This window comes from Salmo salar, chromosome ssa24 (assembly GCF_905237065.1).
Source record: "Salmo salar chromosome ssa24, Ssal_v3.1, whole genome shotgun sequence".
Lineage (NCBI taxonomy): Eukaryota > Metazoa > Chordata > Actinopteri > Salmoniformes > Salmonidae > Salmo > Salmo salar.
In genome coordinates, this window is record NC_059465.1 from 36,063,806 (window position 1) to 36,083,862 (window position 20,057).

At 45.4% G+C, this 20,057-nt stretch overlaps 1 protein-coding gene across 2 annotated transcripts in view; it reads left to right on the plus strand.

Moving 5' to 3' along the window:
• LOC106585809 (adhesion G-protein coupled receptor V1) overlaps nt 1-20,057 on the plus strand; it is a 235,723-nt gene that overhangs the window by 164,178 nt on the left and 51,488 nt on the right. For both annotated transcript variants that reach the window (XM_014172456.2, XM_014172457.2), the window contains 3 exons: nt 3,915-4,031; nt 10,875-11,053; nt 17,393-17,550. In XM_014172456.2, the coding sequence (XP_014027931.2) occupies nt 3,915-4,031; nt 10,875-11,053; nt 17,393-17,550 (454 nt within the window). The remainder of the gene's footprint in view (nt 1-3,914; nt 4,032-10,874; nt 11,054-17,392; nt 17,551-20,057) is intronic.

Consider the following 20,057-nt stretch of genomic DNA (forward strand, 5'->3'; position numbering starts at 1 on the left):
TCTGGAGACGCCGTGGAGAACGTTCTGCTGCCTGCAACATCCTCCAGCATGACCGGTTTGGCGGTGGGTCAGTCATGGTGTGGGGTGGCATTTCTTTGGGGGGCCGCACAGCCCTCCATGTGCTCGCCAGAGGTAGCCTGACTGCCATTAGTTACCGAGATGAGATCCTTAGACCCCTTGTGAGACCATATGCTGGTGCGGTTGGCCCTGGGTTCCTCCTAATGCAAGACAATGCTAGACCTCATGTGGCTGGAGTGTGTCAGCAGTTCCTGCAAGAGGAAGGCATTGATGCTATGGACTGGCCCGCCCGTTCCCCAGACCTGAATCCAATTGAGCACATCTGGGACATCATGTCTCGCTCCATCCACCAACGCCACGTTGCACCACAGACTGTCCAGGAGTTGGCGGATGCTTTAGTCCAGGTCTGGGAGGAGATCCCTCAGGAGACCATCCGCCACCTCATCAGGAGCATGCCCAGGCGTTGTAGGGAGGTCATACAGGCACGTGGAGGCCACACACACTACTGAGCCTCATTTTGACTTGTTTTAAGGACATTACATCAAAGTTGGATCAGCCTGTAGTGTGGTTTTCCTCTTTAATTTTGTGTGTGACTCCAAATCCAGACCTCCATGGGTTGATAAATTGGATTTCCATTGATTATTTTTGTGTGATTTTGTTGTCAGCACATTCAACTATGTAAAGAAAAAAGTATTTAATAAGATTATTTCTTTCATTCAGATCTAGGATGTGTTGTTTAAGTGTTCCCTTTATTTTTTTGAGCAGTATATATATAATTTAAAAGTTCAAAATGGATGTAGCAACTACAGATTTCCCCTCTAAGTCTATCGATAGTGTGCGAGTTTGAACATGTGTCCATTATGCCTATGGATTAAAAAAATATATCAGCATGAATTAGATTGAGCAATAAAACCCCCACTTTTATTCTAGGCTGTGATCCGCACTGTGCAACTGTTGCAAGAGCGCATTTTTCACTGGCTGTCCACTGGTTTCAAAACAATGATTGATAGGCAGCTTAAACTTCTTGAATTCAACCATTATTAGGTTCAAATACACATTTAGATTTGTGAACAGCCATCCACAACAACCACAATCCATAAGATGCAAATAGCTAAATGAGAGAGCAGCAGTGTGATTCACATCAATGCGCTATGTAGATAACAATAAGTGATATTCGTATTGCCGTAGACTACACCACTGTCATCCTCCAAGCGTTTATTCAACGCCGATAGCAGTCGCATCATTGGAAGACATAGCTTGGACTGTAGCCTACAAAAGCCTATTCCTGCTCTTTTCCCGTGATCCATCAAACACATTTGGTGTGTCATCATAGTGGTCTCTGACTTGTGGTCTGACTCGCTCAGGTGAAACAAACTTAAACTTGTGCCTTTTTTCAATGCTGATTTGAATGTCATTGAGAAAACAGATAGTCGCAAACCTCCTTTCTGAATTTAAAAGTAATCCTCGAAGTAATCATCTAGTTTTTTAAAAGTATCTCTAATCCGATTACAATATTTTTGCTGGTAATGTAACAGATTACAGTTACCGTTTTTTTGTAATCCCTTTCATGTAATGTATTACTCGCCAACCCTGCCCAAGGTTTTATTCGGGCCCAATAACTGCTGCCCAGAATCACAATTCCAAGCAACCACCTTTTTCAAAGGCTCCATCCCAGGTCCTTCCTGTATCGTCCCTCCTTTTTTCCCACCATACAGAGCTGCAAAACAAACCGGAAACAGAATTGCCCCATTTGTTTATTTAAATAAAGCCTGACGTTTCGCCTAACTCAACAACAGAATCCGAGATATGTGGTGTGTGGAGTTGCTAACTATCTGTTTGCTTTGGAAAGGTTGCTCTGTAATGACGGCAGCAGGGTGGGGTTTCAACCTATGTTCCCATCTTGAGCCCTTCTTAAGAGCAACTTGAAAAGAACAACAGGACAGAAAGGACCAACCAACTGACATACCACCCTAATAGAGGGGCAATCTCAGCGCTGAAGTAAAATGACACAGCTTCATCTTCTATTTGTTGCCCTGAGCAACCGCGTTGTGAAGTAAATCGAGCACAGCTGTAGCGCAATAGGCAGCGCATCCTAATAGTTAACTTGTTTGATTGGAAGGGAGAGCTTGTTTGCTCTCTCCCGTGGCTTAGGTGCTTATATGGAGCGGTGTTGGTATTTGTGATGTCTACTGAGTCATCATGGATAGTCTCTGGGCTAGTGGCCCCTCCTGTCATCCTGGGGTTTCAACACTAATGTTGCTCTATCATGGAAGTCGAACTAGCTCCCTGAGAATGACCGTATGCGGATGGTCCTCTGACAATTTGAGGGTTACGAAAGCAATAGTTATAAAACTCTTCACACTTATGAGAATCAGTAACGTAAATACTATACATACTAGGGTGAAATATATTCTTGTAACACTGACATTACTGTCAACCTGATAAATACAAGCCGGCTGAACAAACATGTTATTCACCCCAACAACAAGACATGAGTCAATACGCAGACTTATTATGTCCTGTAAAGAAATGAACACCCTGGCTCACACAAACGTTATGTAATTCACACCTGCTTGTTGTTATCTGTGTGTGTGAAAGGGAGTGGACTTTATAGTTTATTAGTATGGTATGTATAGTATAGTATATAGTGTAGACAGTATACAATACTGTGTGTTTACACCAGCATGATACGTTGATGAATTAGCTGCAGTCTGATGATGATGATGATGCACCTAGATAGTTGTAAGAGAGATGAAGAGGCATAATTCTGCATTGTGCTTGACCTGCCATCTGGACATTCTGAAGCTCTCCTGGCTGTCTGAAGCTCTCCTGGCTGTCTGAAGCTCTCCTGGCTGTCTGAAGCTCTCCTGGCTGTCTGACAGGTTTTGAAAGGTTTTGTTTGACAGGTTTGAAGCTCTCCTGGCTGTCTGACAGGTTTTGAAAGGTTTTGTTTGACAGGTTTGAAGCTCTCCTGGCTGTCTGAAGCTCTCCTGGCTGTCTGACAGGTTTTGCAGCCACTGTCCTTTTCCCTCTTCTCTCTGCCTGCCTGTCTCACTTTCATTCCCTCTCCCTTTCTCTTCCTCCCTCTCTCACTTTCAATCGTCTTTCTCTATCTCTACCTGCCTGTCTCTCTGTCTCGCTCTCTCTCGCTTTCTCTCGCTCGCTCTCTCTCGCTCTCTCTCTCTCTTTCTCACTCTCTCTTTTTATCTCTCTCTGCCCTCCTGTCTCTCTCTCATTATTTCTCTCTCTCTCTTTCAATCTCTAACTCTCTCTCTCTTGCTTGTCTCCTTTCTCTCCAGCCGAGTTAGGACACTCAGTGTCCTCCTTCTCTTTCCCTTCTCACCCTTCCTCTCTCCCTCCCTCCATCCCTGGTGTTTTGCACTGGCATGGGGCCAGGTGTCAGACAGTGTTACATAAGCAGAAATAATGCTATGGGTTGGTAATGGCACAAGGCTCTGTCCCAAGGGTTAATTAAGCTCTGCCATCAGAGAGCTGAAGGATTTACTGTAGGACACACACACAGGTTCCTGGATGGGTACCCAGGAAGCATTTGTCACTTGTTGTTTATTTTGGTTTGCGCATTGTGATGTAACAGGTCTGCAGGATGTCACTAGGGTGTATCTTATATTGTCAGCTGTTTCAAAATACATGCATGATAACACAGCCATCAATCATCCAATTACTAGTCTGCAGGGGGAAAGTGTCAATGGACAAGTGTATTTCTGCTTGTGTAAGGTTTTTGACGTGCAAGAGCTGTATATGTTTGTGTAGTAAAGTGCATAGTCTGCAGGCAAATGTTGTGTTGCTGTGTGTTTGTGCATTAGTGTGTTTCTGTGGCCTCTCAGATGTCTCGCTCTCGCGCGCTCTCTCTCCCGCTCTCTCTCTGTGTGTTGTAGATCTGTTTCCTGGTGTCTGCGTTTCGTGGCCGTGTCTTCTCAGAGGACAGCTGTGCCGTTCTGGGCCTCTTCTCCCACTACTTCCTCCTGAGCCAGTTCTGCTGGATGCTACTCCAGGTGAGGCCTACTGTTGACACAAGGGCTCCTCCAGGTAAGGCCTGTTGTTGACGCCAGGGCTCCTCCAAGTAAGGCCTGTTGTTGACTCCAGGGCTCCTCCAGGTAAGGCCTGTTGTTGACTCCAGGGCTCCTCCAGGTAAGGCCTGTTGTTGACTCCAGGGCTCCTCCAGGTAAGGCCTGTTGTTGACTCTAGGGCTCCTCCAGGTAAGGCCTGTTGTTGACACAAGGGCTCCTCCAGGTAAGGCCTGTTGTTGACTCCAGGGCTCCTCCATGTAAGGCCTGTTGTTGACTCCAGGGCTCCTCCAGGTAAGGCCTGTTGTTGACTCCAGGGCTCCTCCAGGTAAAGCCTGTTGTTGACTCCAGGGCTCCTCCAGGTAAGGCCTGTTGTTGACACCAGGGCTTCTCCAGGTAAAGCCTGTTGTTGACTCCAGGGCTCCTCCAGGTAAGGCCTGTTGTTGACTCCAGGGCTCCTCCAGGTAAGGCCTGTTGTTGACTCCAGGGCTCCTCCAGGTAAGGCCTGTTGTTGACTCCAGGGCTCCTCCAGGTAAGGCCTGTTGTTGACACCAGGGCTCCTCCAGGTAAGGCCTGTTGTTGACACAAGGGCTCCTCCAGGTAAAGCCTGTTGTTGACTCCAGGGCTCCTCCAGGTAAGGCCTGTTGTTGACTCCAGGGCTCCTCCAGGTAAGGCCTGCTGCTGACACCAGGGCTCACGCGGCTTGTGGGCATTGTAGAGGGAAACAGAGCTGCATTTACATTTACATTTTAGTCATTTTATCTAAAGCAACTTAGTTAGTACATTCATCTTAATAGCTAGGTGGGACAACCACATATCACAGTCATTGTAAGTGCATTTTCCCTCAAAGTAGCGATCAGCAAAGTCAGAGCTAGAAAGGGGGAAGTGCGATTGCTAGTTCTGAAAGTTTGTTATTTAATTATGTTTTATCTGGGGGGAGCGGGTCGGGGTGGGGGGGGGGTGCTGTGGGATTATTTAAGATACTCTTTGAAGATGTAGGGTTTCAGATGTTTTCAGAAGATGTGCAGGGACTCTGCTGTCTAAGCTTCAGAGGGAAACTGATTCCACGATTGGGGTGCCAGGACAGAGAAGAGCTTGGACTGGGCTGAGCGGGAGCTGCCCTCCCGTAGGCGTGGGAAGGCCCAGAGACCAGAGGTGGAAGAATGGAGTGCTCGGCTTGGGGTGTAGGGTTTGAGCATAGCCTGAAGGTAGGGAGGGGCAATTCCTCTTGCTGCTCCGGAGGCAAGTACCATGTTCTTGTAGTCAATGCGAGCTTCGACTGGAAACCAGTGGAGTGTGCGGAGGAGCAGGGTGACTTGGGAAGTTTGAACATCAGGCTGCTGCAGCATTCTGGATAAGTTTCAGGCGTTTGATGGCACAAGTGGGGAGCCCAGCCAACGGTGAGTTGCAGTAGTCCAGACGGAAGATGACAAGTGACTGGATTAGGACCTGCGCCACTTCCTGTGTGAGGTAGGGTCGTACTCTACGGATGTTATAGAGCATGAACCTGCAGGAGTGAGCACAGCTTTGATGTTTTCAGAGAACGACATGGTGTTGTCCAGTGTCACGCCAAGGATCTTTGAACTCTAGGAGGGGGACACCGTGAAGTCGATAATAGTGATGGATAGGTCTTTGAGCGGCAGGCCATCCCTGTGTGTAAGAGCTGCTCCGTCTTGTCGAGGTTGGTCTTGAGGTGGTGGGCCAGCATCCAAGCTGAGATGTCTGCCAGGCACACAGAGATGCGATTCGCCAACTGGGTGTCAGAAGGGGGGGAAGGAGAAAAGGAGTTGAGTGTAATCCACATAGCAATGATAGCGGAGACCATGTGAGGATATGATGGAGCCGAGTGACTTGGTGTATAGAGAGAGGGCCTAGAACCGAGCCTTGGGGGACACCAGTAGTCAGAGCATGTGGTGCAGACACAGATCCTCTCCACGTCCATTTATTACAACCACATCTAGCGGCTGACGTAACCCCGGTTATTTGAACCAAGCGCGACTGGGGTTGCGACCTCATTTGGGAAACGATGGCATACTGTAGGTGCTTTGTTGCGATTTTTGTGGGACTGGAACTTAAAATAACATTATTAACCGGTTCCCATGTTTTTAAAATAATGGTTCTGTTCCGTAACAGGATAGATCACTTTCGTTCCCGGTTCTGACTCTGTTCCTCAAATAATTTCATTATTTTTGGTCCTGTTCCCTGAATCGGTTCCAACCCCTGCTTCTCGCCAGCTGATACTTCTGTCCCAAGGCTATATTACTCCCGCCCCACAGGCAGGTACAAAAGTAACGTTGTGGTAGTTCTGTTCTCAATCTATTTCATTTTAACTCAATTACCCTAGATATTAAATGTGGCCAGGGATTCTTCTCCTTGGACACTGGGTCCTTGGACAGCACTTTGATTTTAAAAAAGTTCCTCTCTTTCGTTACGTCAATGAAAGTTATTTTAAAAATCTTCCGACCATCATAAGTTTGTGTGAACAGCTTGATTTGATTGGCCTGTTTTTGCGCAATGCGTTTAATTTGATTGGTTACTGACTAAACAACGATACCAGTTCTTTCTGGCTCCGAAGGGCTCCCGCCCGCAAACTTTCCATGCCATCATGATCTACTAATAACGATAGCCTACAACATTGTACTCTGTAATGGATGGTTTTAAAAAATACTTCATTCAGAACTTACTTACAGTAAGTAAAATGACTGACTGAAAAATACTCCAAGTACAAGTACTCGGAAAAGCTACTCATTTACAGTAAGGAGAGTATTTGTAATTTGTTCCACCTCTAGGCAAAACTGATCCTAAATCAGTAATCCTACTCTGAGACGTTTGAAACATATGCCCCCTGCTCTAACCCTAAACTAACCAGGACAACATTGGTTTGATAAGTAGAAGTCTCATTACATTTCCAAATATGCTCCATCTGTTAATCCAACCATGTGAATAAACAGGTCATGTACCATCAGGTCTGAAATTACAGTATTGACACCCTTGATAAAGACAAGCAAAAACGACTGTATAAAATACATTATTCAAAAATAAATTATTGGGGTTGCAGGTAGCCTAGTGGTTAGAGTGTAGGACCAGTAACCGTAAAGGTTGCTGGATCAAATCCCTGAGCTGACAAGGTAAAAATCTGTCATTCTGCACCTGAACAAGGCAGTTAACCCACTGTTCTTAGGCTGTCATTCTAAATAAGAATTTGTTCTTAACTGACTTGTCTAGTTAAATAAAGTTTAAATTAAAAAAAATACTGTGCTATATTGTATAGTGGGATAGGAGCTCATGAGAATATTGATGATATCTCTGGCTCTGTCAGCTACACTTGCACACTCTATATATCTAAACTCCTTGTAATATATTGGGTAAAACACCAACATTTCTGCATCACTGTGCTCTGTTGGCTCTGTTGACATGTCCCTTCCTTATACTCCATACTATTGATTAGAGGATTACCCCCCTCTCTTTGAGTCAGCAAGTATCAGCTTTTCTCTAAGTGGCATATGCGGGGGCGCCAGCCAGGAGGCTTTCGCAGACCATGCTTATTGCAGTCATCAAGCCTTGAGTCAACGGTGCGCTGAAGCACTGCAATGGGGAAATACAGGTTGGCCCCTTGACAGAACATAACAGCCTGTAGTTGAATCAGCCAGGCTATGAGTCGTTACACTGAGCACCTTGGATAGAGATGTCCTCCCAGAACTGTCTTTCTGTACCGTAGGGCTCCACAACAGTGCGTAACGGCTAACCAACACCTGCCCAAGCCTCATCCGGCTTAACCGGAGCAAGGGAACAGCACAGCACAAACTCCTAATGCAGTTATTTGCTCGCCCAGCTATCACTGCTGGAGCTCAATTAAAGTGGCACTCTGTTAGCTGTCTATTATGATGCGTTACACAAGTCTCTTTCTTTATCTCTCTCTCCCTCCAACTCTCTCTCATTATCTCTCTCTCCTCTAGCTGTCTCTCTCCCTCCAACTCTCTCTCTTTATCTCTCTCTCCCTCCAACTCTCTCTCTTTATATCTCTCTCCCTCTAGCTGTCTCTCTCCCTCCAACTGTCTCTCTTTATATCTCTCTCCCTCTAGCTGTCTCTCTCCCTCCAACTCTCTCTCTTTATATCTCTCTCCCTCTAGCTGTCTCTCTCCCTCCAACTCTCTCTCTTTATATCTCTCTCCCTCTAGCTGTCTCTCTCCCTCCAACTGTCTCTCTTTATATCTCTCTCCCTCTAGCTGTCTCTCTCCCTCCAACTCTCTCTCTTTATATCTCTCTCCCTCTCTAGCTGTCTCTCCCTCCAACTCTCTCTCTTTATCTCTCTCTCCCTCTAGCTGTCTCTCTCCCTCCAACTCTCTCTCTTTATCTCTCTCTCCCTCTAGCTGTCTCTCTCCCTCCAACTCTCTCTCTTTATCTCTCTCTCCCTCTCTAGCTCTCTCTCCCTCCAACTCTCTCTCTTTATCTCTCTCTCCCTCTCTAGCTCTCTCTCCCTCCAACTCTCTCTCTTTATCTCTCTCCCTCTAGCTGTCTCTCTCCCTCCAACTCTCTCTCTTTATATCTCTCTCCCTCAAGCTGTCTCTCTCCCTCCAACTCTCTCTCTTTATATCAATTCAATTTAAAGGGCTTTATTGGCATGGGAAACATATATTAACATTGCCAAAGCAAGTGAAGTAAATAATATACAAAAGTGAAATAAACAATAAAAATGAACAGTAAACATTACACTCACAGAAGTTCCAAAATAATAAAGACATTACAAGTGTCATATTATGTATATATACAGTGTTGTAACGATGTTAAGGGCCAAATAGCATTCTAGTTTGCTCAGTTTTTTTGTTCATTCTTTCCAGTGTGTCAAGTAATTATCTTTTTGTTTTCTCATTTGGTTGGGTCTAATTATGTTGCTGTCTTGGGGCTCTGTGGGGTGTGTTTATGTTTGTGAACAGAGCCCCAGGACCAGCTTGTTTAGGGGACTCTTCTCCAGGTTCATCTCTCTGTAGGTGATGGCTTTGTTATAGCTGTCTCTCTCCCTCCAACTCTCTCTATTTATATATCTCTCTCCCTCCAACTCTCTCTCTCTTTATCTCTCTCTCTCTCTTTATCTCTCTCTCCCTACAACTCTCTCTCCCTACAACTCTCTCTCTTTATCGCTCTCTCTCCCTCTAGCTATCTCTCTCCCTCCAACTCTCTCTTTATATCTATCGCTCTCCCTCTCTGCCACTGATGATACGACACCTAGATATTGATTATGGAAGCAGAGGCTTTTGGGAAGGAGGTGGTGGTTTTATGTCACTTGTGTTTGACCCCATGTCCACCCGATCACCGAGAACTCATCAGCTCATAAATGGAATCATGTGGAATGTTCTGTTGTCCTTTTACTGTGAAATCCTTACTTCAAGCATTGTACAACATGTACAAAAAAGGATGAGGAACGTGTGGATAGACCTTTTACCGGTGTTGTCATCACAAGCTGGAGATATGTAGTGTAGTTAGTGTAAGCCTCTCTAGGACAAGATGTACATTATCTAATACCTAGGGAGATCATCCAAGCTTGCTACTCCATTACAAAACAGACAGCAGTGAGCCGTGTGGCTGCTGCACGTTTCTATGGCTCTTCTGCTGATAACCACCTGTTGCCCTTCTTCCTCTTTAAATCTCCTTTCCTCCTCCCTACCCTCTCCTCCTCCCTACCCTCTCCTCCTCCCTACCCTCTCCTCCACCTCACTCCTCCTCCTCCACCACTCTCCTCCTCCTCCATACCCTCTCCTCCACCTCACTCCTCCTCCTCCACCACTCTCCTCCTCCTCCATACCCTCTCCTCCACCTCACTCCTCCTCCTCCACCACTCTCCTCCTCCTCCATACCCTCTCCTCTTCCTCCTCCCTACCCTCTCCTCCTCCCTACCCTCTCCTCCACCTCACTCCTCCTCCTCCACCACTCTCCTCCTCCTCCATACCCTCTCCTCCACCTCACTCCTCCTCCTCCACCACTCTCCTCCTCCTCCATACCCTCTCCTCCACCTCACTCCTCCTCCTCCACCACTCTCCTCCTCCTCCTCCATACCCTCTCCTCTTCCTCCTCCCTACCCTCTCCTCCTCCCTACCCTCTCCTCCACCTCACTCCTCCTCCTCTACCACTCTCCTCCTCCTCCATACCCTCTCCTCCACCTCACTCCTCCTCCTCCACCACTCTCCTCCTCCTCCATACCCTCTCCTCCACCTCACTCCTCCTCTCCACCACTCTCTCTCCTCCCCTCACTCCTCCTCCTCCACCACTCTCCTCCTCCTCCATACTTCCTCCACCTCACTCCTCCTCCTCCACCACTCTCCTCCTCCTCCTCCATACCCTCTCCTCTTCCTCCTCCCTACCCTCTCCTCCTCCCTACCCTCTCCTCCACCTCACTCCTCCTCCTCCACCACTCTCCTCCTCCTCCATACCCTCTCCTCCACCTCACTCCTCCTCCTCCACCACTCTCCTCCTCCTCCATACCCTCTCCTCCACCTCACTCCTCCTCCTCCACCACTCTCCTCCTCCTCCTCCATACCCTCTCCTCTTCCTCCTCCCTACCCTCTCCTCCTCCCTACCCTCTCCTCCACCTCACTCCTCCTCCTCTACCACTCTCCTCCTCCTCCATACCCTCTCCTCCTCCTCCTCCTCCATACCCTCTCCACTTCCTCCTCCCTACCCTCTCCTCCACCCCTCTCCTCCTCCTCCTGCCTATCCTCTCCTCCACCCCTCTCCTCCTCCTCCTCACCCCTCTCTTTTGTCCCACCTCTCTTTTCCTCTCCTCCCCACCCCACTCTTTTGTCCCACCCCTCTCTTCCTCTCCTCCACACCCCTCAGGCGGTAAACTTCTGGCTGGTGTTGGTGATGAACGATGAGCAGACAGAGAGACGTTACCTGGTCTACTTCCTGCTGGGCTGGGGACTTCCTGCTCTGGTCATCATCATCCTGGTCATCGTTCTGCTGGGGGGCTTTGGCTGGACCATACACAGTGTCTACGGCCTGGTGCATGGGGATGTGTGAGTGAAGGAAACACACTCAGGAGTATACACACACACACACACACACACACACACACACACACACACACACACACACACACACACACACACACACACACAGGAGTACACACACTCACCGGAGCGCACACACACTTGGTGAGTGAAAAGAGAAATACCCACATGCTTTGTACAACACAAACACAAATTATTCTTACATATACACACACAGTACTTAACCCAGTTCCTGATGTTATATAGATAACACACACTCTCACAAACACACACACTTATTCATAGTCGGATGAGGAATGTGTAAGTTACACACCTATACGTTCCCAGTTCTGGCTACTTGAGTAGGTCCATTCCAGTCTACCAGGTGTAGACGGTACAGGGGGTGGAGGGTGGAAGAGCGGTACAGGGGGTGGAGGGTGGAAGAGCGGTGCGGGGTAGAGAGTGGAATAGTGGTACAGGGTAGTGGAGGGTGCAGGTTGTAGAGCAGTACAGAGGGTGGAGGGTGGAATAGCGGTACAGGGGAGTGGAGGGTGCAGGTTGTAGAGCAGTACAGAGGGTGGAGGGTGGAATAGCGGTATAGGGGAGTGGAGGGTGCAGGTTGTAGAGCAGTACAGAGGGTGGAGGTTGGAAGAAATTCACTTCTGAGGGATTAACTCTACATTGAAGTTGATAAGGAGCCAGTGTGTATAAGGAGCCTGTGTGTAGGTGTGCATATGAGGAAGGTTTAATGATTTAACCTGTTAGGGACAGACGTTCCACTAGCGGAACGCCTCACCAATATCCAATGGTAGAGCGTGGCGCAAAATACAAATACCTAAAAAATGCTGTAACTTCAATTTCTCAAACATATAACTATTATACACCATTTTAAAGACAAGACTCTCGTTATCTAACCACATTGTCCGATTTCAAAAAGGCTTTAAAGCGAAAGCAAAACATTAGATTATGTCAGGAGAGTACCCTGCCAAAAATAATCACACAGCCATTTTCAAAGCAAGCATATATGTCACAAAAACCAAAACCACAGCTAAATGCAGCACTAACCTTTGATGATCTTCATCAGATGACACTCCTAGGACATTATGTTATACAATACATGCATGTTTTGTTCAATCAAGTTCATATTTATATCAAAAACCAGCTTTTTACATTAGCATGTGATGTTCAGAACTAGCATACCCACCGCAAACTTCCGGTGAATTTACTAAATTACTCACGATAAACGTTGACAAAAAACATAACAATTATTTTAAGAATTATAGATACAGAACTCCTTTATGCAATCGCGGTGTCAGATTTTAATATGCAATATTCTGAGTACATAGCCCGGCCATCATGGCTAGCTAATTTGACACCCACCAAGTTTGGCCTTCACCAAACTCAGATTTACTATAAGAAAAATTGGATTACCTTTGCTGTTCTTCGTCAGAATGCACTCCCAGGACTTCTACTTCAACAACAAATGTTGTTTTGGTTCCAAATAATCCATAGTTATATTCAAATACCTCCGTTTTGTTCGTGCGTTCAGGTCACAATCCGAAGGGTGACGCGCAAGCGCATTTCGTGACAAAACAATTCAAAATATTCCATTACCGTACTTAGAAGCATGTCAAACGCTGTTTAAAATCAATTCTTATGCTATTTTTCTCGTAAAATAGCGATAATATTCCAACCGGGCGATGTTGTATTCATTCAAAGGCTGAAAGAAAAAAATTTAGTCGTCTCGTGGACGCGCATCTCCAGTGTCACTGTTCCTTGCCTGACCACTCACAAAAACTCCTGCTGTTTTTCGCCCAGAGACTGCAGACACCCCATTACACTTTCTGGCGCCTTCTGAGAGCCAATGGAAGCCTTAGAAAATGTCACGTTACAGCACAGATGCTGTATTTTCGATAGAGATGCCACAGAAGGAGAACAAATTGTCAGACAGGGCACTTCCTGTATGGAATCTTCTCAGGTTTTGGCCTGCCATATGAGTTCTGTTATTTTCACAGACACCATATTAACAGTTTTAGAAACTTTAGGGTGTTTTCTATCCAAATCTACTAATTATATGCATATTCTAGTTTCTGGGCAGGAGTAGTAACCAGATTAAATCAGGTACGTTTTTTATCCGGCCGTGAAAATACTGCCCCCTATCCCAAACAGGTTTAATATCCCGTGCTGTAGTTCTCAAACTGGTCTGCATATAAGAATTCATGGCCCATTTCAAGTGGAGGACATCACATCCTTACAACATGATATTAATCTGCAGGTTGTGCACAGGAAGTCAGGAAATTCACTACACGGTTAAAAAATATATATATATATATTATTAAGTAACTGGTTCCACAGCTTTTTTTTGTTTACTCAACTTTTCAATCAGTGTTACCTGAATTAAACCTTTTTAGTTGGCCCAAACTTGAGAAAACACAGGCAAAAATTCAGTCAACTTAAAATGTTGCTCAACTTGTTGCGTCCCGCATCCCAACAATCTCTCCTTCTCCCTGAACTGTGCACTCGTTCACTACTTCCCACTAATGTAAAAGCATTAGAATTGGTGTAAGCATGGTCTAGACTGAATTTCCATAAACCAGTCATTTCCTTTCAAATCTATGAAGGAAAGTGAACAAGTGCACACTTTGGTAGAAAGGTGAGATTATTGGAATGCAACCCAAGAGTTCCAGGACCAACTCCTCCCACAAGGACACACAAACACCACAGGACCACCAACAACATGTCTATTTACACTTCCTCAAGCAGGAAGAACATGGTGCAGTACTGTATTATTTATAGTATTATTATTATTTCACATACTTCACATTCTACTATGTCTAACATAACGGATTTATCCGGATGGAGGAGGGTACAGCTGTGTTTGTGTGCTGTGAGATGGCACCATTGGCGTGCTTATTGAGGTAAACGTAAAGTCACAAGGCAGGGTTGTTTTTCCCCAGAGCCAAACACAGACTCCCTACCTTCTTAGTGACACCATTGGAACACAACAGGTACTGGACAGATTACGGGAGTGAATTCCTCAGAATAGATTACCACAAAGGAGGGGGAGAGAGAAAGGTAGGGAGGGCATAGGTAGAATAAATTGGAGTGCGAGAGACAGGCAGGCAGGCAGACAATATGAATATTGTTCCTGCTGTATTGTTTAGATCCATAACAAGGAACCATGGGGGGTCTGACTGTGGCTGGCCATAGAGCAGCTAGCTGCTTGGCCTAGCTTGGACTGGACACCGTGTCTAGGCTTAACACTGGGAGGGTGACTTGAGGGCCGTCGGGGCTGGGATACCCCTCAGAAAGAACACACGGTCTTGCTGCACTCTCCCAAGGCAGTGTGTTGTGTTTGTTGTGTGAGACCGAGTATAGGAGTCATGTCTGAGTGTGCTATTTGGCACACGGTGGTGCTGTCCTGAACTCTTTACCCTCTCCAACCATGGTGGAATGTGCTGCTGCAAGGGCACAAACACTGAGTGTGAGCTTAAACACACTCACTCACACAGACAGACACACACATACACACTCCATACACTAACACGGCAAAGTAACTGCACTGTATTTCAGCTCATCAACCTATAATTCTGATGTATTTAAAAGCTAAACGAAGATCAAATATGACACTGAACTCAGGGGGGTCTATTTTCGGCTGGCGTTAAGACGGTGCTAGTGTCAAACGGTCGTTCAACCACAATTTCCACCTGTTAAAGCCAGCGCTCTGTTATTTTCAAACTGTTGCTCAAGGATTGGTAGTTAACCCATCTTAGATCAGCTTGCTTGTGCTCAGATGGTAGTGGTGGAAATGTTTAAGGTGTGTCCTTAAAAACAGCATCTAAAGTGTTCATTTCAGGGAGCCCTGTTAGGGATATTTAAAACCAACCAAAAGCTGGTTTTAGCTGGTTTTGACAGCGGAAACAGCCTATCCAGCTGTGATGCAGACTTCCCATATGGAACAAGAGTAATGTGCTTTTAGTGCCTGTATACTTCGTATTTACAAACATAAAAATAAAAAAATCTTTACATGTTTTTTTTCTTCTGTATTTTTACCCCTTTTTCTCCCCAATTGGTAGAAACAATCTTGTCCCATCGCTGCAACTCCCATACGGACTCGGGAGAGGCGAAGGTCGAGAGCTATGTGTCCTCTGAAGCACGACCCTGCCAAGCCGCACAGCTTCTTGACACGCTGCTCGCTTAACCCAGAAGCACCAACGTGTCGGAGGAAACACTGTGCAACTGGTGACCGGTGGCAGCTTGCAGGCGCCTGGCCCACCACAGGGAGTCGCTAGAGCACGTTGGGAGGGGAAATCCCGGCCAACCAAACCCTCCCCAAACCCAAACGACGCTGGGCCTCATGGGTCTCCCGGTCACAGCCGAGTTGTTTTTGGGATCGAACCCGGGTCTGTAGTGACACCACAAGCACTGCAATGCAGTGCCTTAGACCACTGCGTCACTTGGGAGGCCCCTATTTAGTTTTATTTGATTAAAAACCAAGCATAGCCTCACCTCCTCTCAACAAAGGCTTTTTTTGTTGTCCAATTCAATCACAAATTAGTCAAGACTGTCGATAAAGAGTTTTGCACGTAAGACCGCTTGGAAATCAATTTTAATCACCAAAGCTTTATTAAAAGATCAAGTTTGAGAGGAGTGAAACAGTGCGCTGACATTGCCCTTTTCTCTATGTATTGTAGGCAGGCGTACATTATTTAACGTTTTGGACGTGCATAAAAGCCCTCCATGATGTTGGCTACATGAGTCCCATGCCCATCATGAAACCAGAGATGAGAACCGGTGAACATCATATTTACAAGATATTTCCCTGTAACAATTGCTTGAATTCAGAAGAAGTGTGAATGCGATCTGATCTGTAAAATGGTTCCGATTATTTTCAGAAAACATTTATTTGAGACCACTAGTGGACATTCTCCTTTACTCTTGATAATGGATCTTTGTCCAGCTACTGTGAAAAGTTTAGATGTGTGTAAAACCCTCCTTAGTCTGCGTTGTTTTAATATTATATGCCCACAGGAAGCCATTATGGTGCCTGTAAGTGTATTTAGACAGCCTATTTAAAACAATTTATTGTTTTGTTTTGTTTCGCTGTCTTTTTATTCGCAGTCTTTTTAGGCCTTATCAATAATTAATTGAATCTTGCTTACCGATCATTTTTGTTATGTCCATGCTCAGCCATAATGCAATTTACAATAGGCCTAGCTCTTATATCAGTGTGCATGCTATGTAGGCCTATATATTTCCATATTGAAGCCATGCAATTACTTACAACAATGTGGACTGCAAATAGGTTCAAGTTAACGTATTAAGCAAAGATGGGATAGGTAAAAAAAAAAAACGCTTTTGAAAGCTGTTTAACAAACTATAAGTGACTAACATTGGAATTGGAGTTGATTCGGAGTCGATACATAAAAGACCGTAAACACAACTTGAAACAACCACATATTTAGCCATGGAGCAGGTTCTGATTGGCCAGTGAAGGGGTCAAGCCTCGACACATACAATTGATTTATTAATCAATATCCAGCCATTTAGCACTACCGCCAGCACGGCACCCATCGTTCTTGCTTGTTAAATGATCAAAAAGATTTCTGACACACCCTTGAACTGATAGCACTACTGCCAGCGCTTAGATTGACCATTGCATTAGGTTTGTTAAGATAGAGCCCAGGATCAGTATTTGACCAGAGCTCGGAAGAGAAGTGTTAGATGTTTTATTTGAAGTGGTCAGTGATAGTGGTGGATCTGATCCCCTGCCAGATAGTTCTAATCATTCCCTAACCAGCAGCAGAGACTAGAGCAGTCCTGCCCTCTTGGCACGCTCTCCACCTCTCTGTCACTTTGGCACCCTGAGACTGGAGAGAATACAAGCGAGGGCTAACAGAGCAGATATATCGACATAAAGCTCTAAAAAAATAAGACTCCATTTTAAAAAGGAGGGAAAATGTTTTGTTTGTCCCCTCCCGAAAGTCTTAAACAGAAAAACACTTTAGTGTATTTAGATGTGATCCCCAGGTTGCTTCAGGGCTGAGCTAGTGGTGAGAGGGAGGTTTAACTTCATGTTTGTACAGAAAGGAAATGTCTTTGAAGCTTGTTATTAACTGGGAATTCTGAGTGTGTTATGAAGGCTCAGATGTATCAGGGCCAAGATCCTGTTTAAGAATGTTGAAGCAACAAGATCTTTACCTACTGTAACGCAGCATAGTAAAAAAACATAGCTTACGTTTGCTCCTTTCCTTGGTGGTTTACTGCACGTTTTTTTGTAATAACACCCCCCATATCTCTCGTTTCCCCTCCTCTCTCACTCTCTCCCTCCCCCTCTCTCTTCCCTGTCTCTCTCTCTCTCTGCAGGTGTTTCATTCCTAATATCTATGCTGCTCTGTGTACAGCAGCCCTGGTGCCTCTCATCTGCCTGGTTGGGGTACTGGTGGTGTTTATCCATGCCTACCAGGTCACACAGCAGTGGAAGGCCTACGACGACGTGTACCGCGGGCGCACCAATAGCTCAGGTATAGTACACACACACACATCTTCCAGCTATGGGGCATGGGTTGGAGCATAGCAGCAACCTCCATGTCCCGAGCAACCAGACCATGTCAGAACACCTAGCAGACTGCGTCGGTCTGTCTGTCTCTGTCGGCCTACTGCACTATTGGAGTACCTGTCCTGTGGCCATGTAGTAGTCATTCAGCGGTCTACAGTGTGTACAGTGGGCACCAAAATTACTGGCACCCCTGACTGGAAATGCACAAACAATGCTTAAACAAATATAAACAATATAATTACAGAGAAACTCAAAATACTGTACTTTATTAATGTTTCAATGGAACCAACCAAAATAATTTATTGATTGAATTAAATATCAATGTCCTCCAAATCAAGGTTTCACAATGAATGGCACCCTTAAAGATTATTGTAAATAACATCTACCAAAATTAAACCATAAATTAAATTCCACTTATTTAAGTTTATCTAAGTCTTAAGGAACTATATTGAGCCATTACATCACTTCCTGTTTCACTAGGGTTGAAAAATGAGGTAACGCATGCAATATCCCGCTGTCATCCAACACCATGAAGAAAACAAAAGAACTGGCAGTTCAAAAGGGACAGATGGTCGTAGACCTTCATAAATCTGGTAATGGCTGCAAGAAGATCCACAAATGATTGAATATACCACTGAGCACTGTCAGGGCAATTATTAAGAAATTCAAAAGATATGGAACAGTTGAAAACCTCAAGGGTAGAGGACGCAAATGCATTTTGCCCCCCAGGATAGGGAGGAGGATGGTGAGAGAAGCAACAAAATCACCAAGAATCACTGTGAAAGAATTGCAGGCCTTGGTGGCGTCTTGGGGCCACCAGGTTTCAAAAAGCACCATCAGACACCACCTTCACAACCACAGGCTCTTTGGAAGGGTTGCCAGAAGAAAGCCCTTTCTGACCCCAAGACACAGACACAAGCGCTTGGAGTTTGCCAAACGTCATTTAAATTATGACTGGAAGAAGGTGCTCTGGTCAGATGAGACCAAAATTGAACGTTTTGGTCAGATACAGAATCAGCATATTTCGCATCGAAACAGAGATGCATACAAGGAGAGGCACCTCATACCCACGGTGAAATATGGAGGAGGGTCAGTGATGTTTTGGGGCTGTTTTAATTCCAGCGGTCCAGGGGCACTGGTTAAGATTGATGGCATAATGAATTCCACCAAGTATCAGGCAATTTTGGCTGACAATCTGATTTCCTCTGCCAGAAGGCTGGGACTTGGCCGCAGGTGGACTTTCCAACAAGACAATGACCCGAAACATACCTCAAGATCCACACAGATATGGTTCTGTGACAACAACATCAATGTTCTGCCATGGCCATCTCAGTCGCCGGACTTCAATCCAATAGAAAACCTGTGGGCTGAGTGGAAGAGGACAGTTGATAAGCGCAAACCCAAGAATGTGAAGGATCTTGAAAGGATCTGCATGAGGAATGGTCCAAAATCCAAATGTGTTCCTTAACCTTGTCAACCATTACAGGAAAAGACTCCATGCTGTTATCGTTGCCAGAGTTGGTGGCACTAAGTACTAAATGAGGAGTGCCAATAACTACGAAACCTTGATTTTGGTTACATTTATTTTGTATTAAATAATTGTATGATTTTGGTTGGTTCCATTGAAACATTAATAAAGTACAGTATTTCTCACATGTTGGTATTTTGAGTTTATCTCTGTAATTATATTGTTTATATTTTTTTAAGTATTGTTTGTGCATTGCCAGCCAGGGGTGCCAGTAATTTTGGTGCCCACTGTAGTAGTCATTCAGCTGGTCTACAGTGTGTAGTAGTCATTCAGCTGGTCTACAGTCTGTAGTAGTCATTCAGCTGGTCTACAGTGTGTAGTAGTCATTCAGCTGGTCAACAGTGTGTAGTAGTCATTCAGCTGGTCTACAGTGTGTAGTAGTCATTCAGCTGGTCTACAGTGTGTAGTAGTCATTCAGCTGGTCTACAGTGTGTAGTAGTCATTCAGCTGGTCTACAGTGTGTAGTAGTCATTCAGCTGGTCTACAGTGTGTAGTAGTCATTCAGCTGGTCTATAGTGTGTAGTAGTCATTCAGCTGGTCTACAGTGTGTAGTAGTCATTCAGCTGGTCTACAGTGTGTAGTAGTCATTCAGCTGGTCTACAGTGTGTAGTAGTCATTCAGCTGGTCTACAGTGTGTAGTAGTCATTCAGCTGGTCTACAGTGTGTAGTAGTCATTCAGCTGGTCTACAGTGTGTAGTAGTCATTCAGCTGGTCTACAGTGTGTAGTAGTCATTCAGCTGGTCTACAGTGTGTAGTAGTCATTCAGCTGGTCTACAGTGTGTAGTAGTCATTCAGCTGGTCTACAGTGTGTAGTAGTCATTCAGCTGGTCTACAGTGTGTAGTAGTCATTCAGCTGGTCTACAGTGTGTAGTAGTCATTCAGCTGGTCTACAGTGTGTAGTAGTCATTCAGCTGGTCTACAGTGTGTAGTAGTCATTCAGCTGG